The sequence below is a fragment of the Meleagris gallopavo genome, chromosome 7 (genome assembly GCF_000146605.3).
Source record: "Meleagris gallopavo isolate NT-WF06-2002-E0010 breed Aviagen turkey brand Nicholas breeding stock chromosome 7, Turkey_5.1, whole genome shotgun sequence".
In the NCBI taxonomy this organism is placed as follows: domain Eukaryota; kingdom Metazoa; phylum Chordata; class Aves; order Galliformes; family Phasianidae; genus Meleagris; species Meleagris gallopavo.
This window is the reverse complement of record NC_015017.2, coordinates 28,226,134-28,253,299: the sequence shown is the minus strand read 5'-3', so window position 1 is coordinate 28,253,299 and position 27,166 is coordinate 28,226,134. Positions and strand designations below refer to the sequence as shown.

General features: G+C 37.9%; 2 protein-coding genes across 2 annotated transcripts in view; one reads left to right on the top strand and one right to left on the bottom strand.

The window, feature by feature from the left end:
• The window catches only part of WDSUB1 (WD repeat, sterile alpha motif and U-box domain containing 1), a 28,987-nt gene extending 21,334 nt beyond the window's left edge, over positions 1-7,653 (top strand). Inside the window, exon 12 of the mRNA XM_010713946.3 lies at positions 6,781-7,653. The gene's annotated coding sequence lies outside the window, so the exon portion shown is untranslated. The remainder of the gene's footprint in view (positions 1-6,780) is intronic.
• Positions 1-25,050, bottom strand: part of TANC1 (tetratricopeptide repeat, ankyrin repeat and coiled-coil containing 1) — a 29,783-nt gene extending 4,733 nt beyond the window's left edge. Inside the window, 21 exon segments of the mRNA XM_010714071.3 lie at positions 238-384; positions 2,697-2,788; positions 3,568-3,700; positions 5,852-6,027; positions 6,149-6,272; positions 6,850-6,983; positions 9,219-9,297; positions 10,086-10,271; positions 11,317-11,553; positions 12,434-12,556; positions 12,779-12,887; positions 13,066-13,673; positions 15,441-15,607; positions 16,940-17,171; positions 18,167-18,318; positions 18,955-19,236; positions 20,414-20,539; positions 21,845-22,102; positions 23,815-23,829; positions 23,832-24,003; positions 24,894-25,050. Coding sequence (XP_010712373.2) covers positions 238-384; positions 2,697-2,788; positions 3,568-3,700; positions 5,852-6,027; positions 6,149-6,272; positions 6,850-6,983; positions 9,219-9,297; positions 10,086-10,271; positions 11,317-11,553; positions 12,434-12,556; positions 12,779-12,887; positions 13,066-13,673; positions 15,441-15,607; positions 16,940-17,171; positions 18,167-18,318; positions 18,955-19,236; positions 20,414-20,539; positions 21,845-22,102; positions 23,815-23,829; positions 23,832-24,003; positions 24,894-24,968 — 3,627 coding nt within the window. The 5' untranslated portion in view covers positions 24,969-25,050.
• Positions 25,051-27,166: the final 2,116 nt, after the last annotated feature.

Genomic DNA, 27,166 nt, shown 5'->3' with positions numbered 1-27,166 from the left:
GTTTGGACAATGTACCAATGTTTGCTAAGCAAGAAATCCTAAGACTCAGTTGTGTCCATACGCCTTGTAGGAATCTGCACATCCTCCCCTCTTCTGCCTTTGGAGCTCATCATAGTGATGAAGAGTCATGAGAGCACAGCAGCAGCAAGATGTAACAGAAGCCATCAGCAATGTGGTAGAATAGGTATCTAAGATTCCCAGTGATAGAGAAGCAACAGATTGAAAACAAGAGCTTACATTTGTTTTTCGGCGACACCGTGATAAATTTAAGTACAGTGAAACTCTCATCTCATTGAATGCTTTCATTTCTTCTCCAAATCCTTCCCTCGGAAACTTCCTCAAGGCATACTGATAGCGCTGTGCTGCTTCTTTCATCTTGCCTTTCTATAAAATTAGGGAATAAGAAGCTTTTTCAGAAACTTGTATTATTACAGTGCTGTCACAATGCAACCACATTCATATTTGAAATTACCAACATGTACTCTTCACAGAGAAATACATATTTGTAATGTATATATATTGCACTTACACACAGGTACCGTAGGAGAACTTAAGAGGTAATTAGAGTTCATGTTTCTTTCTAAACTCAGTATTTTTAATAGTATTTCACCAGGACGCTACGTACAGTAATGCACACTTCTTGTACCAGAGCAATTCTTCAAGTGTGTGTATGACACCATACAATTCTTAATTTCATTTATTTATTAAAGAGAGCAGTCAAATATCTGATGATACAGTTTATTAAAGCTCTAAGATACTTCTAATAGAGTATATCCTTAATCAAGAGTGGTGTGCCCTTCACCAGGTGGTAACACCACAGTATAAGGTATGGTGCAGCATTCAAACTTGCAGTTCAGCTACTCCAGCTTCATTTCAGTGTCTCAGCCATGAGTATTAGGTAGAGGGCTGAATGTAGGAACATAAAAGCAGAGAAGGATTGGCCTCCCACTTCTTAACAAAGGCTAAGAAATAATTGCTGCGTACTGGAAGCACATTGCCATTGTTTTATGATTTTTGTTATCTGTATTCCACATCACAATATCACGTAGTGCACAGGGAGTTAAAGTTAGTGCTGCAGTTCCATGGATTGCTGACAGTTCTGTTTTACTTCAGAAAACAAAGAATGAACTACGTATCCCAGAAGACTTCACTGTTATGTTTCCATTCAGAGGGAAAGATAAGACTGTTTGGGAGTCACATCTCCTTCTTTTTCTGCTCGTCTCTGCTCTCCCTGGCCATCTCACTTTCAGCCTTCAGTAATGCCTTCACTTTTGGACACTCATTTTTTCTAATTTACTAGCTTCAATTCCAATTATATTGTATTATACTTGTTATCTCACATTTCGCTGTCATATTTAGTAAATTAGTTTTCTCCCTTAGCTTGTTACCACTGTTTTGTTTCTTGGCCCGTCTTGGGGCTTGGGCCCATGGTCGTCCTGCCCCATTTAGTCCCAGAACCAGGCGGAAGCACAATGAACCCCATCACATGCTCAGACATGTTACAACCTTCCATTAAACTCCCTGGCAAAAGAATGAATCAAAGTGTATTTGAAAAAGTTTCATAAGCTAAGTGACATACCACAGCTCTAGCAAGTCATTCAAATTGCTATAATAAATTTAAGTGGTCTAAAAAAAATACCAGCAGGAAATTCAACTTGTAACGAACTGCATAGCATGTTGCTACCAACCCTGATGTGTCGATCTGGTCTCAGAATCTAAGCAGGGTCCAACCTGCTGAGTGACCTGAGAACCTGAAGCAGAACAGACTGGTGTTGTGATGCTATGGGTGGATGTTTTCCCTGAAGAACCAGCGAGACACACTGAACACACTGCTATGTTACTGTGGTGCAGGAAAGGCCTCTCAGGAATGACAGAATTGCCTTTGTAGCATGAACTCTGATATCCTTTAGGCCTGAATGATGTCCCACCCCTTGACAGTACCTGCTTGGATATAAAGTTCTAAACTCATATCAGGATTGATGAACTTGATAAATTATTCAGATGTATTCATAAGATGTATGCACAGAGTCCGGAAGATTTTAAGTAGGCCCACCCTGATTTGTGATAGCAAAGTCTGAAGGGTGCCTCTCCTCCATTATGCAAAGCCATCAAAAATCAGAGGTAAGATGGCAGATATTTGAGGGCCCTTGTTAAAAAACAACCATGCAATTTATAAACCTTGTGGCTACAACAGATTTTCAATAATGCCCACATAAGTCACTCAGCTCTGCACTGGAACAATTTACAAAAGCAATTCCACTCTTCTGAGCAAAATATCATGACTAGTAAAAAGAAGGCATCAAGAGATCCGTCACTCTCCTCATTCTGTATTTAAACAGTGTGCAAAAGAACACTGAAGAAAAGCCTGGATGTTACTAAATTCAACAAGATGCTCACATTCTGAGCTGCTCCTAAGAAACAACTGACAAGTGTCCATAGAGCACTTGGTCAACTGAAAGAAAATGTATTTATTTATTAACTGGCTGGTGTTCTGGTGTTTGTTTTTTTTTTTTTACATGCTAGTTTTAAATGAGTCTTGCTCAGGATCCTCAAGGTTTTCACATCTCATACCCAACATGAAAGGATGTCAAGTACACATCTTGTCTGAAAGAAAAGGAAGTATAACAGAACAATCTACTTTCAAACAGAAATCCAATTATAGAGTAAAGCTATCAGGAAAAAAGAAATTGACCTACTCTGTACAGTATGTTTCCTTCTTCCATCAGTTTCTGTAGTAGAATAAGGAGAATATCTGGTTTTGAGGTGGCCATTGCCCATGCTGCATTTCCTGAAAGTTAAATTGTAAGAATCTCTGACAAAGTGAAGAAAAATTGTTTCTGACAACTATTCACATTGGAAAGCCTTCAGTGAATATTTCATCTACATGAAACAATTACCATTATTATCAATGTATGCATATATTTAACACACATCTATATACCTGTCCCATACCATCCCACATAGCCAGCAATCAGATACTAAACGGTGTGATTCTTTTTTTCCTATGGTCTAAAGGACAGTGTGAAAGTCCATTGTGAAGCATAAGACTGCAGAGGGATCTGTGTTTAATCATATTAGGAACCAAATAAACAGACATTATGATTTAAAGTTACAACAGATTCAGCAGTCATTATGTTGACAGCTGCAATATATACCTGCCTATAATACATGATTCAGGTTGCAAAAATGTACAATTCTAAAATTTATTAACATAATGTTACTTAAATGTAAAACTTCTTCATCCAGATCAGTAATACTGCTCCAGAACTAAGGATCACTAATAGCATAAACATTATTTTCTTATGACAGAGTAAAGATTAACTCTTCAGGGCTTCTTAACACACATGAAAGGAGCAGAATAGGACTACTACTATTTCCTCACTTCTGAAGTGAGTCTTGAGGGAATATCTATAAAAAAAGGAAAGATACCTGTTACTTGAGCTGGCATCCACAAACCAAAGTAGTCTGTGCTTCAGGAATTATTTATTCAGTCTGCTTTACAGAAGTGACAACAATTGTCGTGTAGCAGACAGTTCTTTCCCTCGAGTATATGACAGGTTTACTCACCTAGCTTAGCTCCTTTCCTCAGGAGCATCATCACCACTGATGTATTACGACACCCAATGGCTCTGTCCAGTGGCCGCATGCCGCTGTGGTCAACATGCTCAATCATTGCTCCTTTATCTACCAAATACTGCACCTGTGAAAAGAAACAAGCAAGCTTTGTCATCTTTTTCTTGGTGAGAGATGCAGAATGGTGAATCATGCACACAACCTCCTAAACTTCCCTGAAGCATACTGAGTATACTCGCCAGAGTATGTTTACATCATTTGAAATGGAATACAGCAGAGATGGGAACGCTACCAAACTGCGCCTAAGAGCTGCGTTGTCCCAGTCAAAGACAGACAGACCACACCATCCACATTCCTGGAAGCAGCTGCACCAGAAAGACAAACAGTGGCAGTGCAGGACGTGTGCTTTCAGCTGGCTACCAGGGGCTGTGAGCACTCTGTGAGGCACTGGGCGCAGTACCTGCACGGCACCCAGGACAAAAAGTTGTACAAATACAATACAAGGAAAATAGAATATTTTTGTCTCAGATACTTCACAACATTCCACTTAACGGTTCAAACAAAAGTTATGGTGCTGAAGAACTGCTTCTTGTTCAACACAAAGAGAAAAAAGCCCCAGAGAATTATTTTATTAATTTCTTAACCATCGATTCCAGCAGTCTAACACCACTGTTTGAAACATAAATATAGCAAATGTGAAACGCAACAAGAGCAAATAAGTTTAGGAGAACAAACATCAGATACCATCGGCTTCCAAGCACTAATTTGTTCATCAGTATCAGTAATTAAAAGTGCAATATATAGGGTATTACAGCAACAACAGCTTTGATGTAAGCAACAGTTCTTTCAGGTAACCACTGCTTACTTAAATGTGACTGGCAGTAACATGGCATGGAGAGAGGTTTTTAACAATCCTCCCCATTGCCAGGCACCCAAGCCCAACATCTGCTGCCTGCGGTGTGATCTCTGCCCTGGCACGACATCAGGCTGTTCAGCTATGGGAACTCTCCAAGTGGCCAATCCACCAGGTGCCTGGCAGGCTGTGCTACTGCTCCAGCGGGACAGCCCACGCTATGGCCATGCAGGACTCAATATCCCTCACTCCCAAGCAGGAAAAAAAGAAACAAAAAACCTTTGTGTACCCAATTCTACTGAGGAACACTTGCAGTTGCAGGAAGAGTCCTGTGATGTAACTGTTGAAACCTCTTAAAGCCTGGTCAGAATCTAAGGGCTTGCTTACAATTTCAAGTTAATTTTAATTACAGCAAAATGGGTCTTAAAGTCTGTAGCAAATTATACCATAGCACTTTTCTTCAAGAACTGCTGCTTCAAAACAGGATGGTGTACATGCAAACTGTAGAAAAACAGACACTGGTCTAAGAAGCTGCATACTATTCATTCTAGCTCCCAGTGAGCTGTAGGATCTGTTTGCAATGCATGCAGACTGCAATTTCATTCCTATCTGGACAGAATTCTGAACTGTGCTTTACTGCTGAGTTTTGAAGCACAAGAACAAAAATATACAATAAATTCCAAGATCACAAATTTAAAGATTTATAGGAGTCTGAGTTGCAGGCTTCAAAGCTATTGTGTAACTCTGACCTCTGTTACAGTCATAATTCATTTCAGATTCAGGACTTCCCTCTAAAATGCCTTTAATTCTTCCATTTTAACATTTATTATAAAAAAGAAGGTAGTACATGAGAAAGATACAAGACTGAAAAAGGAACTTCACTTGTTGTTCTGTCTCTGAAATGACCTATGTTCCACTAAGAATAGAACTAAGAAAAACCTAAGTCTACATCTCAGGCCTTTTGTGTTTACAAATTTATAGACTGGACAGTTACCCTGGAATGCACTTAGCCCCATGAGATTCCTAAGATGAAAAACTCTAAGGATTTCTACCAGTTCTCTCACTGCCATGCAAGAGCTTGTAAAATGCTCATCATGTTAAAGTAACATTGTGTAGCAATGGCGAACTAAAACCTTTCTTAATTTCATCCATTCTGGCAAGATTCTTCTTCCTCTGCCTCTCTTGGCGCTTCTGTTCCACTCAGGTTCCCAGCTGACTGGGACTCTATCCAGTTACTTTGATTGGTTGGCAAAGGCAGGAAAAAAAAGATGTATTTTCCTTTCATGTTACATTCCACAGATTTTTTTTCTTTTTTAATTCTATTTCATCCAAAACAGAAATTATAATGTTCCTTTATATTGAGATTTAACACACCCACTGCTAAAAACACAAGTTTTGTTTTTCTACTATTTCAGAACTACTTACAATATCAGCATCTCCATAAAAAGCTGCCAGGTCTAGAGGTGTTCGTCCATTCTTGTCTGTCTGATCAACTGTTGCGCCTTTCTCAACTAAATACTGAACCACTTCTCTGTGGCCTTTTAGACATGCCCAGCCCAAAGCTGTCAGCCCTTCTTTGTCCAGAGATGAAATAGTTGCACCTATAAAATGAAAATCAGCTTTGTAATGGAGATGTCCTTTTTAATATGCAAAATAAGCTAACTTCCACGAATGCAGTCTCTGGTATAGCTGTGCAGCACTGAAAAAGTCTTTATTTTCTACCTGCAGAAAGGAGAAATTCCACAGTGCTCAAATGTCCTTCACAAGAAGCCACCATGAGTGGAGTTCTGCCTTGCTTGTCGCTTAAATTCACATCAGACCCATGCTTCAGAAGAAGTTTAGCAATCTGAAATTTAAAATAAAAAAAAGAAAGTTAAAATTTTTTAAAATAAATTATCAAGTTTAAATTCTAGCCATTATGCTATCGTGAATAAACTTTTAGAGCGGAGGATCCAGATGTTATTTATAGCAATCACTGAGAAATCCTGCTCAACTCAACTCCCGTTTCCTAACAACTCAGAGACTCTTCTTGATGAGAGGGGTGAGCATGGGGCTCCTCACTCTAAGGTTCTCTCTACTCGTATCAGATGCAGTCTACGCTGTCTGCTGCATCTCTGTCTTGGCAGGGATTTGGCAGAGAATTGTCTCTGTTCTTGGCAGAGCAAATAAAGTATTCTAAATTCCATACATTACTTTTTAGGTGTATTACAACTACGATCAGCATACAGCCAATGTATTCTCACTGTATCATTTACATTTACTCTAAGTAACTTAAAACAAACTTCTGAACATGTCTGTTTCTGTCAGAAGCCAGTGCAAATGCACTTTATAAAATTTACACCAATTTATTACAGAACGAGAGATGGGGAGAAATCAAGGCCAGCTTCCCTGTGACTCTGTCAGATTGCAAAGAAGGATCAGACCTGCCAGTGCCCCTGCCGTACTGCGCAGAAGAGCGGCGGAACGCCCCTCCTGTTAGCTCTGCTCACAGCTGCTCCTCGTTCAAGAAGTAACTCGCAGACTTCCAGTTTTCCTCTTCCTGCAGCAGCTGTCAAGGCTAAAAGAAGCATTCTCATCAGCATCTTCTCCTAGCTGTTTTAACACATCCTTTGACACACACAGATTCTATCAGTGCTAAGGACCTCCTATTTTTTTTCCAATTCAACTGCCCCACAAGATTTTCTTAACTATTTCAGACTGGAATGGATTAGTCAAAAGCAGGTTAAGCCAGTAACCCAAAGATATTCTGTGGTAAATCAGAAAGTAATTCTCACAGATAACAACTACATCACGTGCACAGCCTGTAGGTTAAAGAGAATCTTTATGGAAATGTTGGATAAAACCACTGGCCTATCTTTGAGGCAGTTAAAGCTCTTTTTTCCTTAATGTTCTTTTTCCTGTGAGAAGAAATCTGCTGCTCGTTCCAGCAGGCCCTTCCCAAAGGAAGCAACAGCTTTTTAGCTTATGGTATAACTGATTTAGAACAACAATATAACTCTATTCGAGCATGAGATTACAGAACCCTTAAACATCATCACCACTCAACCCTGCTCAGGAATTCCAACCACTCCACTGAAAATCACCTGATACAGTACTCTGCAAAAGCTCTGCCCACTCTGTCCCAAGAAAGAAGGAAAGAATTTAAATGAACAGCTAAACAAGCAACTGGTGCAGAACAGAAGCTGTAAGAACAGTTCATTAAGATGAAAAAAAAAACCCAGTAATTTGACAGATTTTTGATCTGCAGCCAGCAATGTTAGAAACTGTAATTTGTAGGAAGAAAAGAATGTTTCTGTGTATGATGTAAGACAGACAAAGTTTGGAAAATTACTTGGGAAAAAGTACAACTTAAAAAAAAATAAGTCTATAAAAAGAATATGTTATAAATAAAATTTGTTCTGCATTTGTTTAATTTACTACTTAATGTTTTGTAGTATGGCCTTTGCATTAGTGACACTCATAGAGAGCCTTCTCTCGTTTCCTCCATAATTCTTCATAGTTTTAGGCTTGTGTCATGACTTAGCAGCACCTCTGCATGCAACAATTCCCTCTGCAAGCCATCATTGCTTCACATTAAGAGCTCTATTTTAACTTCCAGATATTCTGCTGTATTACACCTCTTACCAAATGAGCACATTACCCTCTATTCACACTTTCCCTATCGATCACTTTTGCCAATACCAGCCTGATTCATCCACCCACTGAACCACGTTTTCATTCATGCTTTGCAGACAGTAGTTTTTATCCCACGAGTTTTCCTAAGGATATGTTTTAGTCATTGTCTTTTCGTGTACCAAGGAGAGCAAAGATGTTTAATCAAAGAAGCAGAAAGAAAAGTGGTATTTATTTACTTACAAAATAACACAAAATATTGTCTGCACTCTTGTTAGAAATTATCCATTCAAATGTCTGTGTCCTATCTTTTCTTGGTTTGTCTTCCATTAAGTGAAAACTCCCCTGATGTTTCCTCATATTTCCTCAATTTTTCCAGTAAAAATAAACATCTGTACAGCACAGTAATATACCTGGCAAACTGCACCTCACCAGTAAATTAACACTACTTTTTTCAGTCTCCCAGTGATCTTGATTAAATGCAAATCGTAAAAATATTTAAGCATTACAGAACAATTCAACTAGTAGGGAAGGGCTAAGCCCTGATATAGCTATTTTACAAAGGCTCTCATCATCTATTGGAATTCTTCTTGTCCTAGCATGAAAGAGGCCTGACCAAAAATAATGGTAACCGAAGTGCTCAGATAGAGCGTTGAACTTGTAAGGACAAAAGAAAGAATTAGTCTATGTACTCGTTCTAACTCAGGTTAGAATGATGCAGGCTACATAGTTCACTGTGTCCCTTTAAAAAATCATAATAATCCAGTATCTGCCACACATACAAAGGCCCATCTTTTCATCCAGTGTCTAGCAGGAAGGAGGCAGTGGCCTAGATTTCTGGCAAATGGATGAGATTTTTGAAAGTAAGTTTGTATACAGATACATAATTGAATGAAATTCTGTACTGAAGCTTGAAGCATTGTATTCCCAAGGACAATCTGCAGTTTAAGTAGACAGTGATAATTTATAGTGATTCTAACACAGAGCAACTCTTCTTTTCAACCCATGAGGTGAGTAGGTTTAAGAAGTTAAAACTTCTGCACTTTTGCCTACAAACTTAATTTATTATGAAAACTGATAGGTTCCAGTAACCAGAGAAAAGCAGAAAAACAACAACAAACAAAAAAACCATCCTCTTCTTAAATGAGCAGCTCTAATTGGAGAAAATACAAGAAAATACCTGTTTCTCCCCACAAGGCATCAGTGTCATTGATGTCAACTTCATGCTCCTTCTCAATTGCCAAGATGTAACAAACCACCTGTCAAAACCAGCAGATTTAGTTAGCCACAAAAACCCATCAAGCCATGTTCCATTTGCCATCAGAAGATCATTACATTGAAGGCTCTTCTAAAGGCTACTTGAAACAAATGATTAACGAGGCTGCAGCAAGCAGGTAAAGGGAGCAAAACCACACTACATTTTTGCTTGCTGAAAAAGCAAAAACAGGAAAGGCAAAAGTATATGGGTAATATGGATGTTTTCAGGATGCATGAGAAGTGCCATACTGAATGCAAGGAAAGCACTAAAATTTGAAGTGGCAGAATGTCATTTCTTTAAAATTAATGAAACGTTTTTTCTAGCTAAGAATGAATAAAAAGTAGGTGGACATTTTTAGATAAAAGTAATTTTTTATGATAGATGAGATCAATTTTTCTCATAATCGAGTAGTTGGCTGCTTTTACTTTATCAGTGGATAACAAATAAGATTTTTTTACTAGATTGAGTTAATCATTAATTCAAGTTAATTGCAGTTCAGAATCTTCAAATGTATACTGTGAAACACTGAAAATTATCACTACCACTGGAGACTTAGTATAATTTCAAGAGCAGCAATGAAAAGACAGAGAATTACAAGTAGACAAAATATCTGATTGGATATTCAATTACAGCATCTACAACAGCTACTAAGAATGCATAATATTTAAAACATCAGAAGTTTCAGCAATTCCGCTTTACAAACCCTTTAAAAAAAAAAAAGCTGCAAGTACTGTTATACAATTCTGATAAATTCCAGCAGACTTGGAAATATTCCAATTATCATCCTACCTGACAGTGTCCCATACTGGAAGCTGCTGTCAGTGCCTGCTGCAGTGCTTGGCTTTTTCTTAGTGAATTTTGTTCCTGAGAAGAAGCTGTCCAAACAACATTCAGAAGATATTCAAGGATATCACAATGCCCTCTCAATGCACTGTGGACCAAAGCACACTGCCCTTTTTTGTCTAGATAGTCAGCCTGCATTGGAAAAAATAAAGTTAAAAAGTCTAGTGAAAGGTCATAGAGAGAAGCAGCTCCTGAGCACTGGAAGAGAGCAAATGTCACTCCTATTTTCAAAAACAGGAGGAAAAGGAAGATCAAATAGGCTCACTTCAGTCACTGGGAGACTTATGAAGAAACTAACCCTGGAAATCATTTCTATATGCACAAGGGATGCAATGGTGATCAGAAACAGTCAAAGATTGAACTACCAAGGAAAAGTCATGCTTAACCAGCCTGATTGTCATCCACAAGAAGACAAGGTGACTAGCTTGGCAGTGCTGCACGTGTTGTCTGTGCTAACTTCAGTGAGGCTTCTGACACTGCCTGCCATAACACTGCCTTGGACAAGCTGATAGATAAGGGTTACACAACAGTCAGTGACTGTACCTAACACTGGCTGACCAGATGAGCCCAAGCACGAAGTCCAGCTGGAGACAACTCATCAGCAGTATACTCCTGCGATGAACAATGGGCCTGATACTGTTTAGCACCTTCATCAAAGCCCCGTATGGTGGGATAGAGTGCAAACTCACCACATTTGTAGATGACGAAAAACTGGGAAGTGGCTGATATGTCAAATGATTGTGCTGCCATTCTCATGGACCTCAACAGGCTAGAGGTCTGGGCTGGGACTACAACAAAGGAAAGTGTGCAGTCTTCCAGCTGGGAAGGAACTAGGCATCAGTTCCCAGAGGGGGCTGACTGACTGCACTGCAAATGCTGCAAGAAGGTCAGTCCTTCTCTGCATTTTGTTTCTAGCAATAGTAATGCAAAGGTTTTGATACCTGGTAGGTGTGTAGTCCTACTAACTTCAGAGTAATTACAAATGCACGTAAAATTAGTCATGGACGTGATCAGAGAGAAAATGCTCAATTGAAAAGTCTGTGTACATGTTCTGGACTTTCTTTTTGTATTCTGGAATTCTCTTTCATTACATCAGCATACAGTTATATAATCAACAACAACTTTCTTAGACAAGACTTTTGGCTGTGAAAATTGCAGTCTTTGTTCATCAGCTTACCTTAGCACCCCTTTTGCACAGCAGTGAAACTATGTTCATGTGACCTGCAGCTGCTGCATAACAAAGTGGGGTCATCCCATTTTCTGATGTTCCATCAATAGCAGCACCGAATTCAAGGAGAAGAGTGACCACTTCTTCATGTCCAAGGTGTGACTGAACACACAGTACTGGAGCATTGTTTAGTACTTCAGTCTTATAATTCACATTTGCACCTGCCAAGATCAGCAGCCGACTCACCTAAAATTTAATTTAAATAAAACAATTTTTACTTCAAATTTGGCTTCAATTGTTAATCAACTCCAAAGTTTTCACTTAGATCCTTATGTGTAACTCCCTGATTTTGAAGCAGATTTAACTGGCAGACATGGACTTTACCACATACAAAGCAGAACAAAAACTTAAAAATCACCTGCCAGCAAATGAATTCTTGTACCATGTAGCAATGTATTCTCAGTATAAGATCCACCTCTACCACAGAACTTACTGCATTCTCACCCCAAATTCTTGTGTTGTAATACTACCATTTTTGAATCTGCTTGGGCTACTATATATATAATAATGAAGAACTGGATTGCATTAAAAAAAAAATTGGAGTGTGCACATGTGTAGACAACCAAATTTCCAATCAAAACACATAGCAGTTTTGCTAAAATCACAAAAGATCACCTTGGCTTTCCCAATCCATAATCCAGAGCATTCAACTCATAAAGTAAGGGCTCTGCCATTTTGTTATCACATTCTTGTTATCACAGTACTTTCCTTTTACAATTCAATTCACTTGATACTTCCCCCATACAAGAAAATACAGCTGAACTTTGCCCAGCAAAACAGGTTGTACTTAGGATGCCTTTTCAGGAGGTCAGAAGTAACAGAGTGTGGCTACAACAAAATTGGGGTGAAGTCCCTCTTTACACCAAAACTACCAAGGAAAACAGAATAGGACATTAGCAATGGCTTGAAAAAGTACTTGTAGGCTTGCTGTAAAGCATTTCAGTTAATAGTTATAGATGCACAGTGGTTTTGTTTTCTTCTGAATTGTTACATTAATTTCAACATCATTAACAGAGCAATAGCAACAGATGAAACACTGATTATGCACTAGTGCTTATTTTCCTACCTTCACATTGGGTGTATAGATGTTTCTCAGAGAAGCGAGGGCTGCAGACAGTCCATCAGCACTGTAACCAATCCACAAGGCTTGAAGATGACTGGAAGAAATTCCAGTCCTTTTACTGAGACCCTAGCAGGAATGATATAACAGGAAATCTCTCACTAGTGTTATAGAGACCATTTATAGCTATATTTCATCAGTACAAAGGAAGATACATTTTTTGTTAATGCCAGTAACGATTTCAAGTATTTTGCACGAGCTTCTAACAAATTATTAAAGCAACTTAAATAAGCATTTGTAAGGTACATTGATACATACAGATCATGAACTCTATCATGCAAGTGGCTTTACCTTAAAAATGTGAGCTTTAAGTATATGATGACCAAGTTCCACAGTTTGTTGGCGGTTTAGTTTTCCCTCTTGTCGAGAAAACATGAAAGCCAATAAAGCATGTCCATTCCTAGTAAAGGAACAGAATTCAAAGAGAACAGCTTTTATAACAACACTTTTCAGTAAATTTGGAAAATATTAGTCATGCTTGTGTTTTAACCTTACTCTGTCCTCTCAACAATAGCTGAAATCAATTATGTAAAACAACTGCAGTTACTTGAAGATCACTTACTGCAAGTTTCGTTTACCTTGGCTCACATAAGAAGTCAGTATTTTCACCGTCCGCTCTCCAAACAAGCCATTCTCTGAAGGAAGGGTGGCAGAACATACGTGTTTTGTCACGCCTTTTTATCAGAAAACACGAAAGAGCTTCCATCCTCTGGCTGAAGTCCTCCCATTGCTGTTCTCCGTTTATTTGACCTGCATTAATAGCTTGGAAAATCTGTTCATCTGTCATGGGATGTAAGGATGCCAGAGCCACGTTTAATATTGGCAAGGCTCGCTCAAACGCAGAGTTTGTCATAAACTTCATGTTGCACTGAAGTAAGTACAGTTCTGATAGAGACACTGGAACTACCTTGTAGCTTGCACTTTTGATTACTAAATGACCTTTCTGGAAAAGATCCAGAGTCAGTTTCAAATAGAGATAAGATCCCAGGCTTCTCATGATCAGATGGTTACTCACTTTCCCAATTATAGCCGCATCAGCTTTTCCATTTAAAGATATGTTGTTTATAATCTCCTGACTGTTATTAATTCTGTACTGAATGTAAGCACTCAAGTCATCGTGAATTTCTTTGTTGTCTGGAAAATTGTCCAGGGATATTGCGATAAAGGGCAGCGAACTTGCTACCTCCTGGGGAAGAAAGAACAAAACACAGGCAATATAGCATTCCACGACTGAACACTAAGTACTCAGCAGTGTCTCTTTGCTATAGTTGTCTTCTGTAACAAGTCTGAGATAGACTGAAACCAAATTCACTATCACTACTGCGATTTTGTAAATGTTGTCCACTGCTAAGAGGTAAAACAGCATTTCTGCATTCTATCATTTTGCATAGGATGTTCTCAATTGTTTCACTGACCAATCTCTGCAAGGCTGTACAGCCCATCTCCTGTAAAAATGATCACTTCAAAACGAAAGAAACAAAAAAGTTACCAGAACTGGACTCTAAAATGGGCAAGGGGAAGGCAGGAGGTGGAAGGAATTATCTAGGAATTATCTAGGGATTATAGGAGGAAGTTCTTTCCTATGAGAGCGGTGAGGTGCTGGAACAGCTGCCCAGAGAGGCTGTGGTTGCCCCATCCATCCCTGGAGGTGTTCAAGGCCAGCCTGGATGGGGCCCTGGGCAGCCTGGGCTGGAATTAAATGTGGAGGTTGGTGGCCCTGCATGTGGCAGGGGGTTGGAGATTCATGATCCTTGAGGTCCCTTCCAACCCGGGTCATTCTGTGATTCTGTGATCTGTTAAAGAACAGATCTAATGATGTAAGGAGATAAGAATATTCTCATTGTCACATTGCCTAGTAATAACATACCAGAAAGACACTTATACAACATTCAGCCCTGTTTAGTTAAAGGCAAGTATCACGTATGGCACAGTCGCAGTCATACACTTCAACATGTCAACCTGAATACATTTTTATGGCCTACTTCTGTCTAGACAAACTCTCTGTTGTGTTAGGAAATATATACTATGGAGCTGGACTGCAGTTCTCCTTCATGTTTTCTTCTTTGCAAATGTGGGATGCCTAGTTGAGTGGTAGCATGGGGATGGCAGGGCTGTATCTCAAGCACTGTAAAAATATAAAGGTTGCTATCTAAGGGAGAAGGTGAAGGACAATTAAGAAGACATACTTTTAGAAGTATTATTATTAAAATGAAATGAAAAAAAAACAATGAAGATCTTAGAACAGGACTAGTGCTGGAAAAAAAAACAACAATAAAGTAACTTCCAACAGAACACTGCTGTGTAGTGCAAGAAAAAAAGTCTATAGGGTCTCAAACATTCTGAAGACTACTGCAAATATCTTTCAGCTGCTTATTTACAACAAGATGATACTCTAACTTTGGAGTTATTTGGTCAGAGGGAACAAATGGATGAAGCAATACAGAGACCAATGGTACTAAGGCTTGGAATCAATCACATCAACCGTGACAATGAATTGCAACTTATCCCTTCCTAAAATGTGAAAACGCAGAGCTTGGTAATAGCAGACTTATACTCCAGCATGTAAACATTTAAGATAAGACCACCATGCACTTCTAATTATTATTAGTAAATTTTTCACTCATTCATTTGTTCATTTTCCTCCAGAACGACAAAGAAACATATTCCATTTCCCCACTTCTCATATTATCAATTCACCTAGCATACTTAAGAAACAGATTTGAAACATAACAAACATACCTCCACTATTGTACTTCTACTTTGTTGTTGCACATTTCTTTACAGCAGAAGGCAAAAAAAAAAAAACAAACAAACAAACCAACAAACCAATCTCGAAGATTTGACTTTGAACTCCTCTAAAACCTGTGTTTTTCTTAATAATGCAGTCCCATCACTACAAAAGACCACTTTGTTTTTGAGGGTAAGAAAAAGGTCAAAGGGCTTTGTTTTTTACCTGAAAATTAGTTCTCAGAGTCACAATGAGCTTCAACCAGGGAGGAAACTTACAAATTATCTTTGCAATAAATGATGAAATTGTGTCGCCATAATCAGGTTTATGAAATTCAGCATCATTTAGACCATCAATCAAAATTAGGTACTCTTCCTCAGGAATTTTCTGCTCTGAAATACAAAAATTGGAAAAAAAGAAAGGGTGATTATAAATTCTCCTATTATGCAATATTTTTTTCTCAAAAATTAAATGCCAGGGAATGAAAATGTATTTTTCTGCCTAGCAACTCATTTTATGGCGTTTAAGCATTATTTTACAGATTAAACATTTTAACTGCTGAAAAACAGTACAACTACCACTTCAACCAATCTATGTATTATACTTAATGATGCTGTTCAGGCAAGAAAAACAATTAATAGCTTTGGTTTTCATAACTATAAAACAACATTGCTATAGAGTGCTAAAAAAAAATAAATAGAAGCAATCACAGTACAGAGGTTTTGATTGTGCTATTTATGATGGATCTATTTTACAACTGATTTGAAAAGAGTTTAACAATTAAACAAAGCTGTTAGCCTGTAACAGAGAAGAGATGCACAGATAGGGGAAGAATGCACATGCATGCTGTTTAAGCTATTAATTGACATAAGTTTTAACCATTTACTTAAGTTACGCTTTACTGAACTTACCAAACCAAGAAAAGCTTACAGCTTGTAAAAATCACAAAAATCACAATTTGTTTACACTTTCAAAACTGAGACGACTATTTTGTAATAATAACAGCTCAATAAACTAACGCTGTTCATTCTGGTTAAGAATGGATGTTCCAGGAACAAACATCAGATCTGCCAATGAGTATCATATGTATTTGTTAACAGACAAAAAAAAAGTCAGGAACTGCAGTATGATTTTCAGAGGAACAATACGTACTCTGCTCAGACAAACCTCCCTCATCTGACCATATCTCAAGTACCTGCTCAAGTTGGCATACCAGGCCATCTAAAGGTAGATTCTGCAGGATTTATTTTTTTTGAAATACCAAATCATGCTGTTGCACCTTTCCTTGGAAAACTGTTATATCATATTTTGATTTTTAAAAGTAAGCCATAATCACATCCACCTGGCAAGTCTTCAGGCACAGAAAACTACTAAGCAGAAAAACTGTGACTAGAGCCAATAGCATCCAAAACCAAAATCCTTTAATGTGAAATGTGTGAGCCTTAATTTCAAGCTGAACAGCTATCCTTGAGTTTTCTGGCAAGAAACAAACAAAAGGTTGATGTGACTTTGGATGCTTTGTAAAATTTAACTTCAAAATACAAAAAAAACTACCTATAATTGCTACAACCAACCACCACAGTTAAAGAATCCTTTCCTCAGGATTTACCTATTTCTCTTTTGGCATTAGAATAGACATTTTTGAAGGTTTTCATTTTTATTTTTTCCCCCCACTTTTTATACATCTTAGGTGCAGCTCCCAAGTCACTTCCCACTGGATTTACCTTTCCTGAGGTTTGAAAGTGGTTCCAACACTCCCCTTTTAAAAGCTGCTGCTGGATCTTGGACACAAGATCTCAAGCTAAGCATGCTTTGTAAGTGAGGCTCTTTTATTAGAAGATCTTTGTATGCTGTTAATTGACTCGAACGACAAAGCAAAGCTGCAATGCTGTGCACAAATTCTGGGACAAGACAAGTGTACGTGTTGTCAGCTTGACAATAATGATAAGCAACAACCTGAAGAAAAAAAAAAAAGTTACCCAATCAATTTTTAAGACACAATATTAGATAGTCAAGTATGATAAAGCTTTACTAAATTTCTCTTTCATCTACAAAATATTTTTCAGTGCTAGAATAACTATCCAACTCTGCAATTTGTGTCAGATGACTCGTATAAAGGCATAGGAAATTCGACAGTGAAATGTTTTTGGCCTTCTAGGGCATGCCAACATGAAATATAATCAAAACATCAGATTCTTACAGCAACAAAAATACTTACAAGGAAAATATAATACAAGTTATATTTCTTTGAAAAAAAAGCAAGCCACAAGGAAAATACAGTGTGCAGAGTAACTTCAGTGAGCTTCATAACACTGTTTCCAAATAATGCACATCACTGTAAAGACATCAACAATAATCCCATGTTTTCCTCATAATTATTTGCATAAAGCATGCAAAATGGTCATTAATTTTTTTATTACCGCTTTTGCAGAAAGTAAAAAACAGCATAACAACATAACACACATACACACCAAAAAAGAACAAGCCAACAGATTTATAATTGCTTACTTCGAACCCTCGCTGTATGGAAAACAGACAATATTCAGACAACTTGCACTGTGGGTTACAGATTCATTATGCACAGTCCAAACATTTTATTTATCTTTCAGAATTTTGCCTATTGATAACATACTGAGCAAATACTCAAAGAGAATGTACAGCCTCTTTTGGAAGTTAAGGACCCAAACTTTTCATACACACTTAGAGCAGATGGAATTTATTTTTTCAACTTAACTATCTTTCTGAGACCAAGCAGAAATCAGTTAATAAAGTGAAAGGCAGAAAAGACGGGCAGCTGCTTTTATTGTTTAGAAGTATCCAAGACTACTGCCACCGTCCCACTGCTGACTATGGCATATGCAGGAAGCTTTGCAAATCAGCCTGTTTCCCCCCCAAGACCAGAAGTTTTGTAACGTGCTGAAAAAGAAGTTCCATTGGTAAAGGAAACTCACCTTTGAGGCAAGGCGTTTGACAGAGTCACCTGCTTGACTTTGGTTGTCAGGAATACCAGGACAATTCATGGTCCTCACTGTATAGGTACCACTTGGAGGAGGAGTAGACAGAGGTAACTGACTTAAGGGAATCTCCTGACAGGAATCGCTGCCTGTTTTTAAAAACAACAAATACAAAAAAAGGCCAAATGTGCTGAGAACAGAAAACAGACTGTTTCATATGAAAAGATCGTGGGATATCTTTATTGCCAGTGCAAAACTTAAGATTGAATCATACAATTAAAGAAGTCTGCAACTACTTTAATGTAAGTTTATTATTTACAACCTTACCATTTTGAAACAATCCAGCAGGCTTTTAGATCAAGATTTGCTAAAAGCAAAACCGTCGTGATGTTAAGTTTTGTCATGAAAATTATGCACTTACTGACTCACTTGAACTAAGAGTTATTGTGTGACTAAACTGCAGGAAATCTTCAACATGTGATTGCTTGAAGTGACATCAGTAGACAAAGTGGCAATGACAGTCACATTATCCTTTCAATTAACATAGGCACTAGATCGGCTTGCAGAGAAGCCTACAGATCCTAGCAGGGGCCTTCTGAAGGCAGAGCTGGTCTATCCCCGGTGTCCCCGTTCACTGCAGGGAGTTGGACTGGATGGCCTTTAGAGGCTGCTTCCAATTCAAACAATCCTGTAAGTCCTACTAAATTAGATCAGAAAAGCAAGCTACATTTTGATTCCTGTTACCATTTCAATAACCCGAACAATTACTCACAGAAGGGACTTACTCTGGGGGGACGAATCAGGACTGTTCGAAGCTATTTGCCTCATGCGACTTCCATGGCAGCTAAGTGCCACCAGGCGAGAAATAATAGCAGTCTTCCCAAATCCCACATTCCCAGTAATAACTGTTCCTTTGCTCTCTGCCAGATCTGTATTCTTCAGTTTTTCTTCAATTGCCTGAAACAGCCATTCTCTTCCAACAAACACTGAGTCTGTCGTTATGCTTGGCACTTCAAACAGTAATGGCTTTAGCAAAATGTCTTGAGGCTTATAGGTGACAAAACGTGCTGGGAAGAAGTGGCAGGGAGAAAAGTTCATTAGAAGAAGCCAGACGTGTAATAAAACAGCAATGTCTCAGAAGATCATTTTGTTCAGTCACATTTTTGATCACATTCACACTCAGAATTCTCCTAAGGCTTTCATAATGGAAACAAGAAAAAACAATTTGCTCACTTCGGGTCACCTCCATAATTCCTATGAGAAATAAACTTTAAACAAGTTTAAAAATATCCTGTAAGCGTACTTGTATGTTTGAACATGACTTTTCTTAAAAAATCATCAATAATTCTATAAAATGAGAAGTACCAAACATTTTTCAATTTAACGTGAGCCACACTGCTGAGCATTTCAGTATCAGGTCTTCAAAGTTGTAAAAACATCTACAGAGAAATAGAAAAGGTAGAGAATAATTTTTTTTCTAGTTTTAAATAAAGTATTTTTAAGTAACATAAAAATAATGTTACTGTCCTCTTCTTCAGTCTCCTTGAAGCTACAAGAAAAGAATGCCCTCTACACACAGCTAGAAGCACAGTCATGCTTGATAACACTAATCAACATGCTTGGTAAACACATGGCAAGATTTATACAAGGAGAATTTGATTTTGATATGTTGAACTTTACAAAAACGGTAACATTCACTGATGTAATTTAATGTTACACAAACATTCACCTTTAATCAATAAACGTGAAAACAGAAAATTGCCAATACCGATAGTAATTTTGGTATTGAAATATTAAAGCATATTTTTGTTACTAACAGGCTTAGTGGTATTAGATCAGTTTTCTTCCGACACCAGAACTCTAATGACAATGTCTGAAGACTTTTAATCCAGTGCAGTATCTCTTAAATTGCAGTGGGTGGTTAACTGAGTATCAGAGATGGTAAAATATGGCAGTCAGGAAAGCCTTCGTTGGTATCACATAACTTCACTGCGGACATTCATGTGATCTACACAGCACTGCTTACATGCTCTTAGATAAATAAAACACTTAGATAAATAAAATTAAAAACCACACGTTTTGTCTCTGAACCACAGCACTGCGCAGCAAAAAGTATGAACAGGCACATTACTTTAAACAAGCTGTGTGGTCTGTCAGGAGTACTCTACAATATGATACATGTTGTGAAATTACTGAACAACTGTGTGACTGTGCCAAGGCAGTTCCAGATGAAAACATGCCTACCTTTGTTTTCCTGCTGCACTCTTCCACCAGCAGTGTTGTGCCAAGGTAAGCGAATGGAAGTGCGTAAAGGAGTATTTCTTTGTCCATCCAAATAACTCAGATCTTCCAGTTTGGTAGAACTTGTTGCTAGAGTATTAAAAAATTGAAGATCATTAAGCTTATTTTTGTTACACGATAAATAACACAGAATACTGTTATTTACAGTTAATTACTACTATATTTTTTTTCTGGGGAGGGGGGGGGGAATAAAACACAAGCTAGCAGTTTCTCTATATGGAAAGAGAGATCTCTTCTTCCTATACTACTGTCTCCCTGAAATACTCAGTGAAACTGTGGCGTTCTTCAGTCAAGTATGCTTTTCTCCCCAGCTTATGTATTCAGTGCAAAACTCGGCCTGCTGAATTTAAAGTGACATGTAATTCCTGAAAAGAAGCTTAAAAAACAAAAAACAAACAAACAAACAAAAAAACCAGACAGTTCAGAGCTGCTACTAAACTGTACCTTGCAGTTAAGATGCAGCATTGGATTTTGGCTGTTGCTGACAAGCCTCAAGTTCTTGAAAAAACTTACTGAGCTGCCAGTAGGCATTTTTTTCTTTTGCTGTTCCACTACTTTCCAATTTGCTGGACTTAGCAGAAACATACACATAACACAATTCCTTTGAAAATAAAATGGAAAATGTTTCCTTTTTTCCTTCAGTTGAATCAAGAAGTTGGTGCCTTCACAATGATGGCACTTATCTATGCTTCTTAATAATCTATGACTTTGCAGGTCCAAAATTTCAAGTGGCATTTTTAGAACTTCAAAATTCCTGCCCAAGTTGCTGGAACATTCTATGCCAAAATACTGCCATTCATAATTCTAAAAGTTGATTTACCAACTCTATTTCCCTCACACTTATCACACTAAGAAAACTCCATGCAGCAACTTTGTTTCATCTTTTAAGCTAAAATACTCCCTTCTATGGACAACATTTTCTAAATGGAATCAAGTACAGTATCTTCCTCTCTTCCTTCTGAACATCAATAACGAAGCTCTCTAACCTCTCTACTGGTTTTCTTCACTCTGAGTTAAGTAGTAAACTTCTAACTTTCACTTAGCTGTGAACTAAATCTAGTGTCACACATACAGCACCTGTACTTCTCAACAGTTCATCCAATCATTTTGTTTGCAGAGTTATAGTTATATAAGCAAATATCCTGTTACTGAATTTGTTGGGTACTGCTAACAGAGCTCAAGTCAGATGTACTTCTTTAGGTATTTATCAATTTCACAACACTTAAGGCAATTTATGTAATATGCACCTATTTAGAACTTATGCTTCTTTGTCCCATAAAAATACTTTCACACTAACAACATAACTTCAACTGAAAGATTAAACAGAAATGTCATATCATTAACAGAACATCCTTTTTATATCTCAGTATTCACCTGCAACAGAGTTTGGACGAGGCATTATTAAAGATCCAGAATTCTGAGTATAAGGAACAGGACCCTCTCCCGTTGGTACTTCTTTTGGCAAATTCTCAGCAGACCCAATGGCCTCCTCTTCTGCAACTGGTGAACAATTGTCAGTTCTTCGATCGTGACCAATTCCTCGATGTGCTCCAGCTCTGAGACTCCCATCCTTGCTCCATTCCAAACTGGATCCGCTACGATCATCATTTTCTGATGAACTTGTTACAGTTGCTGAGAAAGAAAATAAGATCTGAAGTACACATCAGAAGAAAATGGCCTACCTGTGTTAATATGCATTATAGTTTTCAAACTCATATAGCATTTGGGGCCTGGTTCTGCAGTGGATATTACCTATCTAAAAAGCCCAGCAACACAGCTTCTCAAACTGCCAAATGCAGTCAAGGAAAGCAAGCTTGACTGGTTTAATTTTCATAGAATCACAGAATGGCCTGGGTTGAAAATGACCTCAAAGATCATCTAGTTTCAGCCCACCTGCTATGTGCAGCATCACCAACCAGCAGCCCAGGCTGCCCAGAGCCACATCCAGCCTGGCCTTGAATGCCTGCAGGGATGGGGCATCCACAGCCTCCTTGGGCAACCTGTTCCAGTGCCTCACCACCCTCTGGGTGAAGGTCAGAGCTGATATCCAAAAGTGCTGTCTTTTGGATTCAGGATGAGAATAATGCTGACAGCACAATGATGTTACAGCTGCTGCAGAACACTGCTTATGCAGAATCAAGGACTTCTCCACTTCTCTGCCCTGCCAGTGAGGAGGCTGAGTGTGCACAAGAAGGTGGGAGGAGATACAGCCAGGACAGCTAATTGATTACCAAGGCAGTACTTATAGCAGCAAGCAAGCAGGCAGAGACAACTTTCTTGTGCAATTCCTTCTAATAACAAAAGTTATAATTAAAAACTTAAGTTCACAAACACATATCTTAAGTTTATTTTGTTAAATCTTGGCATTTGATATTTAGAACTGCTTTCTTTTACTGCCTACCTATATTTAGTCCCTCAGCTAGACAGCTAGAAATTAAACTGGAATCATATACATATAAGTCAAGAAGTCTCCAGGTTAGGGAGCATATTTTGTTTTATTTTTTTCTTTTGTAAACTTAGCAGCTTTTATAAAATCAATTTTAAAAGGGACTGGTTAAGGAATGAGCATTTAAAAACACTGACTAAAACAGTAAGGAATACATCTTCCTATAACAGTTTGTATTAACATGAAAGATACGTTTTTTGCATCTTAGTCTGGACTTCCAGAAAATAATATGAATGCAACCACCTGGATGCTCAAAGATACAGGCAGATACCAGTTCTGATACTGAAACATTGAACCAGGGAGCAGAAATAAAAAAAGGTGATACAAACAAGACAGCAAAGAATTCAGAGCTTTTCTTATTTACAGAAAAAAAACCCTACTGATGTTATCTAAAGATAACTGACACAGCACTGGAAATGCATGCATTGACTCAGTTCATCCATTCATCAGCAGTGGATCACACAATTTCCCCTCCTCCTTGATGTCCCACTTTAGCCTCACTTTCATGAAAATTACTCAAAGTCTGTACTGTTTCTAAACAGCTTGATTTGGATTATCCTCACAAGAAGTAGCACTGATTTTCTTTCATTGGAAATCAAGCCAGCTTCAGGGTGCTCTGTCTTTCTTCATAACGAAATGTGTTACAGAGGTAAATATAAGAGATAGACAGAAGAAATTAACAATTTTAAATGAAAACATGGAGAAATTAGAACTGCATCACGAAAAAAAGAGAAATGCACACCTAACAATTAAAACAGGTAAAAATATGATTTCAGTCTTTCAAGTACAAAGGATTTGAAATGGGATCTAGCTTTGACATAAAATCACAGTTAATTGGACTTGCAGTATTACGAGAAGGTTAACTTCTATTAATTGCATTACTAATTAAGATGCTTACCTATTATTCCACTGCCTTGCTCTCCAGGGTGGAGCTAGGGCTCCTCATGGTTTCACAGGGACTACCTTTGTTGGCTGCTGCTTTGCCAGTACAGCTATTGAGTGTTGAGCAGGGGCTATCAGTGCTCGGAGACGTAGTGCTGCTTGTGAGGGTAGAACATGGACTGACACCTTGACTGGCTACTGTACACTGCAATGTGAAGAAAAAGGAATAGTCATTGCACAGAAGGCAGTACCCCACTGTGTGGACTTTCAGAAACATCAAGGTGAATTAAAGCAAAACATTCATTTTCTGAGTGAAAATTTCAAGAAGTGGAAGCTGTATCTTGATTGGAAGCCTTAATGACACAATTTCAGATTACTCTTAAAAGTTTCTTACAAGTCTTAAAATTGAGACCTTAAAATCTTAAAAATTTAATAATTCATGATTCACTCGTAGTTATAGACAGAATTCTTCTCTTTTAAATATTTACTGGCAAAATATATATCCAAACTTTGTGTGAGAAGCAATGGAAATGAAGTCTTATTAACCTTTCCCTGTCATGGAAAACTAAACTGATGATTTTTGAGGCCTGGGATTATAAAAGAAGAAAGGAAAGAAAGAAATTTGTAGTTACAGTGTTTGAGTTAGCATATGAACTTCATACAGATACCAGCTACTTGCTTCTCCCTAGCTCCTCCACCACTACATGAGGAAGAAAGTCCATCAAAAAGAAGTGAATTTCTTGGAGAGGAAAGGATACCTCCAAGTATGCTCCTGTTTCAGTAAACCACTAAGATATTCCCTTCTTGTAGCTCATTGAGAAAACCAGGAAGGAATAAGGCAGAGCAAGGAAGAATGCAAGATCAACTCACAATTAAAAAAAACAAAAACAAAACCAAACCAAACCACAAAACACACAAAATCAAATACCTATAACTTGACTGTTATAATCCAGCTACAAGTCTACCACCTTATGACTATTAAAATAGAATCCATTTTAGTCAAGTATCAAGTAGCTGCAAATAGCACATAGGGAAAATGGCAGGAGAAGTCTCAAGAACAGAATGAACATTAAATTTGTTTTTCAATAATCCTACCATGGATTCGTTTTTTTCTTCTATATGAGCAGATGTTGGTATCCCTTCTCCCAGGAGAAAACCCAATCTCGTCATCAATTCTTGTGCTGCAGGAGAACAGCTTGAGTCTTTATCAGGCTTTGCTTTAGAGAGAGGGTGGGGAAAGAAAATTGGTGAAAATTATTATTACACTTGGAAAATTTACAAGAGATAGAAAGATGCAAGCAGCAGATCTTCTATCAGCTTCTCCAGCAGAGAAGCTAATGCCACGATGCCACGTAGTCTTTAAACTGTTGGTAGACCTTGGATTCTCTGCATAGCTGCACAAATCTGGGGATAAAAACAAACAAACAAAAAATCCACCACCCTGCCAGTCAAAACAGAAATGGTTAAGTGAATTCAGCTGTATTAAAACAAACAGTTCATCGCTGGATTGATGATCAACACGATGACTAGCATGAATCAACAGCAGTATGACACTACCAAAGCTTACTGTCAGATCAAAAGTCTACTCCAGTAATTTTTTATAAAGTTTCACATTATGTTAAAAATGTGAGGAGTTAATAACACAGATGATTTATAAACATTGCAACAATACCAATGTTTCTTTATTGCCAACAGTTTGGAATCATCTATCAAACTATAAAGCTATTCCCCAACAGAAACATTTATACAGTATTTAAGTCTTTTGACTACTAAAAAAGAAGAACATGTTGGCCTGTCTTGTACTCAGGTATAAATAGCCAATTTAATAAGGTGTAACATCTAATGACTGAGAAATTGCTCACAACAGGAATTCTCCATTACAGAACAACCAGCTGCATTAGCTTCTACCCAGTCCCATAATGAAGGAAAAGTGAAGGACAGCCTGAGCTACTTCCCAATCAGTGTGTTCTGAGCAAGGCACCCAGCCTGCGGATCTCATCCCCAGACACCTGGAACGTAATAAGGGCATTCCTCAGAACAGTTGTATCAGTGTATACTTTGGAGACTTCAGGTAACAAAAGTTCCTAATTGATGAGGAATGCCTCAGAGAATGAGTGAAGAAAGGGAGAGAGATGAACTCAGTTGCACCTCTGCACCATCAAAAAAAACAGCAGGAAAATAGTAACTACAACTAAATTGTTCCTTTGCTTCTGTTTTTCCTTTGCAAGCTTTACTAGGCCAAATGCATGTCAGGTGGGGATTTTTTACAGAAACAAAAACAAAACAAAAACAAAAAAGCAAAATACCACAACATATGATCTCCAAACACATAAGACACAACAGATGTTTAGTGGCATTTACAAGAAACAGCATATTTTTCCCCAGCTGTAGACTGTAAGAAAACTAGAGAAAACAGTGATTTTAATAGAACTGAACAGCTTGCTCAGTAAGCTTTACTTTAGTGTTTCAATTTTACTGAGCAACAAAGCCCACAGTTTGCAAACATGAGTATTTCACTAGAAGAACATCCTTCTGCATCTCACTCCAGCTCAATGCCTGCTTAAGCACAAGAACTGCTGAACTCTGTGGACAGGTTAAGGTTTTACTCTGGAATACCTGACCATCCTTTAGCAATGCCAAAAGGAGGAAGCCTACAAAACGGTCTCTTCTGAAATCAGATAGCCAAGGCTTTTGCAACTCAGAATATTGCCAGGTCTTGGAATATTAGGCTGGAAAATGTACTTCCTCTATAGTAAACATAATTTTGATTATTATCTTTAACATAAAAAGTCTAGAAATTAAGGAGTTTATTAAATCAACTATTTCATTGCTCTGTGAACTGTTACAAAAACCAATAATTATTTTATTTAAATTTTAACCTTGTACAAGTTTGAGTAAGTGTTAAACAGCACAAATGCCAGTTCAGCAACAAGGACAGAATCCAAGAGCCTAAATTCTTCAGCCCATCAACCACTGATTAATCCTTACACGCTGCGTTTCAGGTTTGGCTATTAACATTCTCTTTTTCTGGGAATACAACTCTGTCAAGAAGAAGATTATTACGAGATGGTCACCTTTGGGTAAGGGAGATGAGGACTACAAGCACTAACACTGTTACGAAGATGGAAGCATGACAAGGACCAGGCAAACTATAACATATCACATAGGGCAGAGAGGAACAGAAGGAGGAAACAATTAGAGTGAATTCTATTTTCACTTATTACTTATTACTTATTAAAGATAACAGGCTTTTTTAAAAACAACAACAACAACAAAAAACATTTGTTTCCCTTAAAATTGAGGGAAAAAAATAAAGATTACTCATCTGGAACCTGATGATCACACAATTAATTTAATGAGGTCTTTAA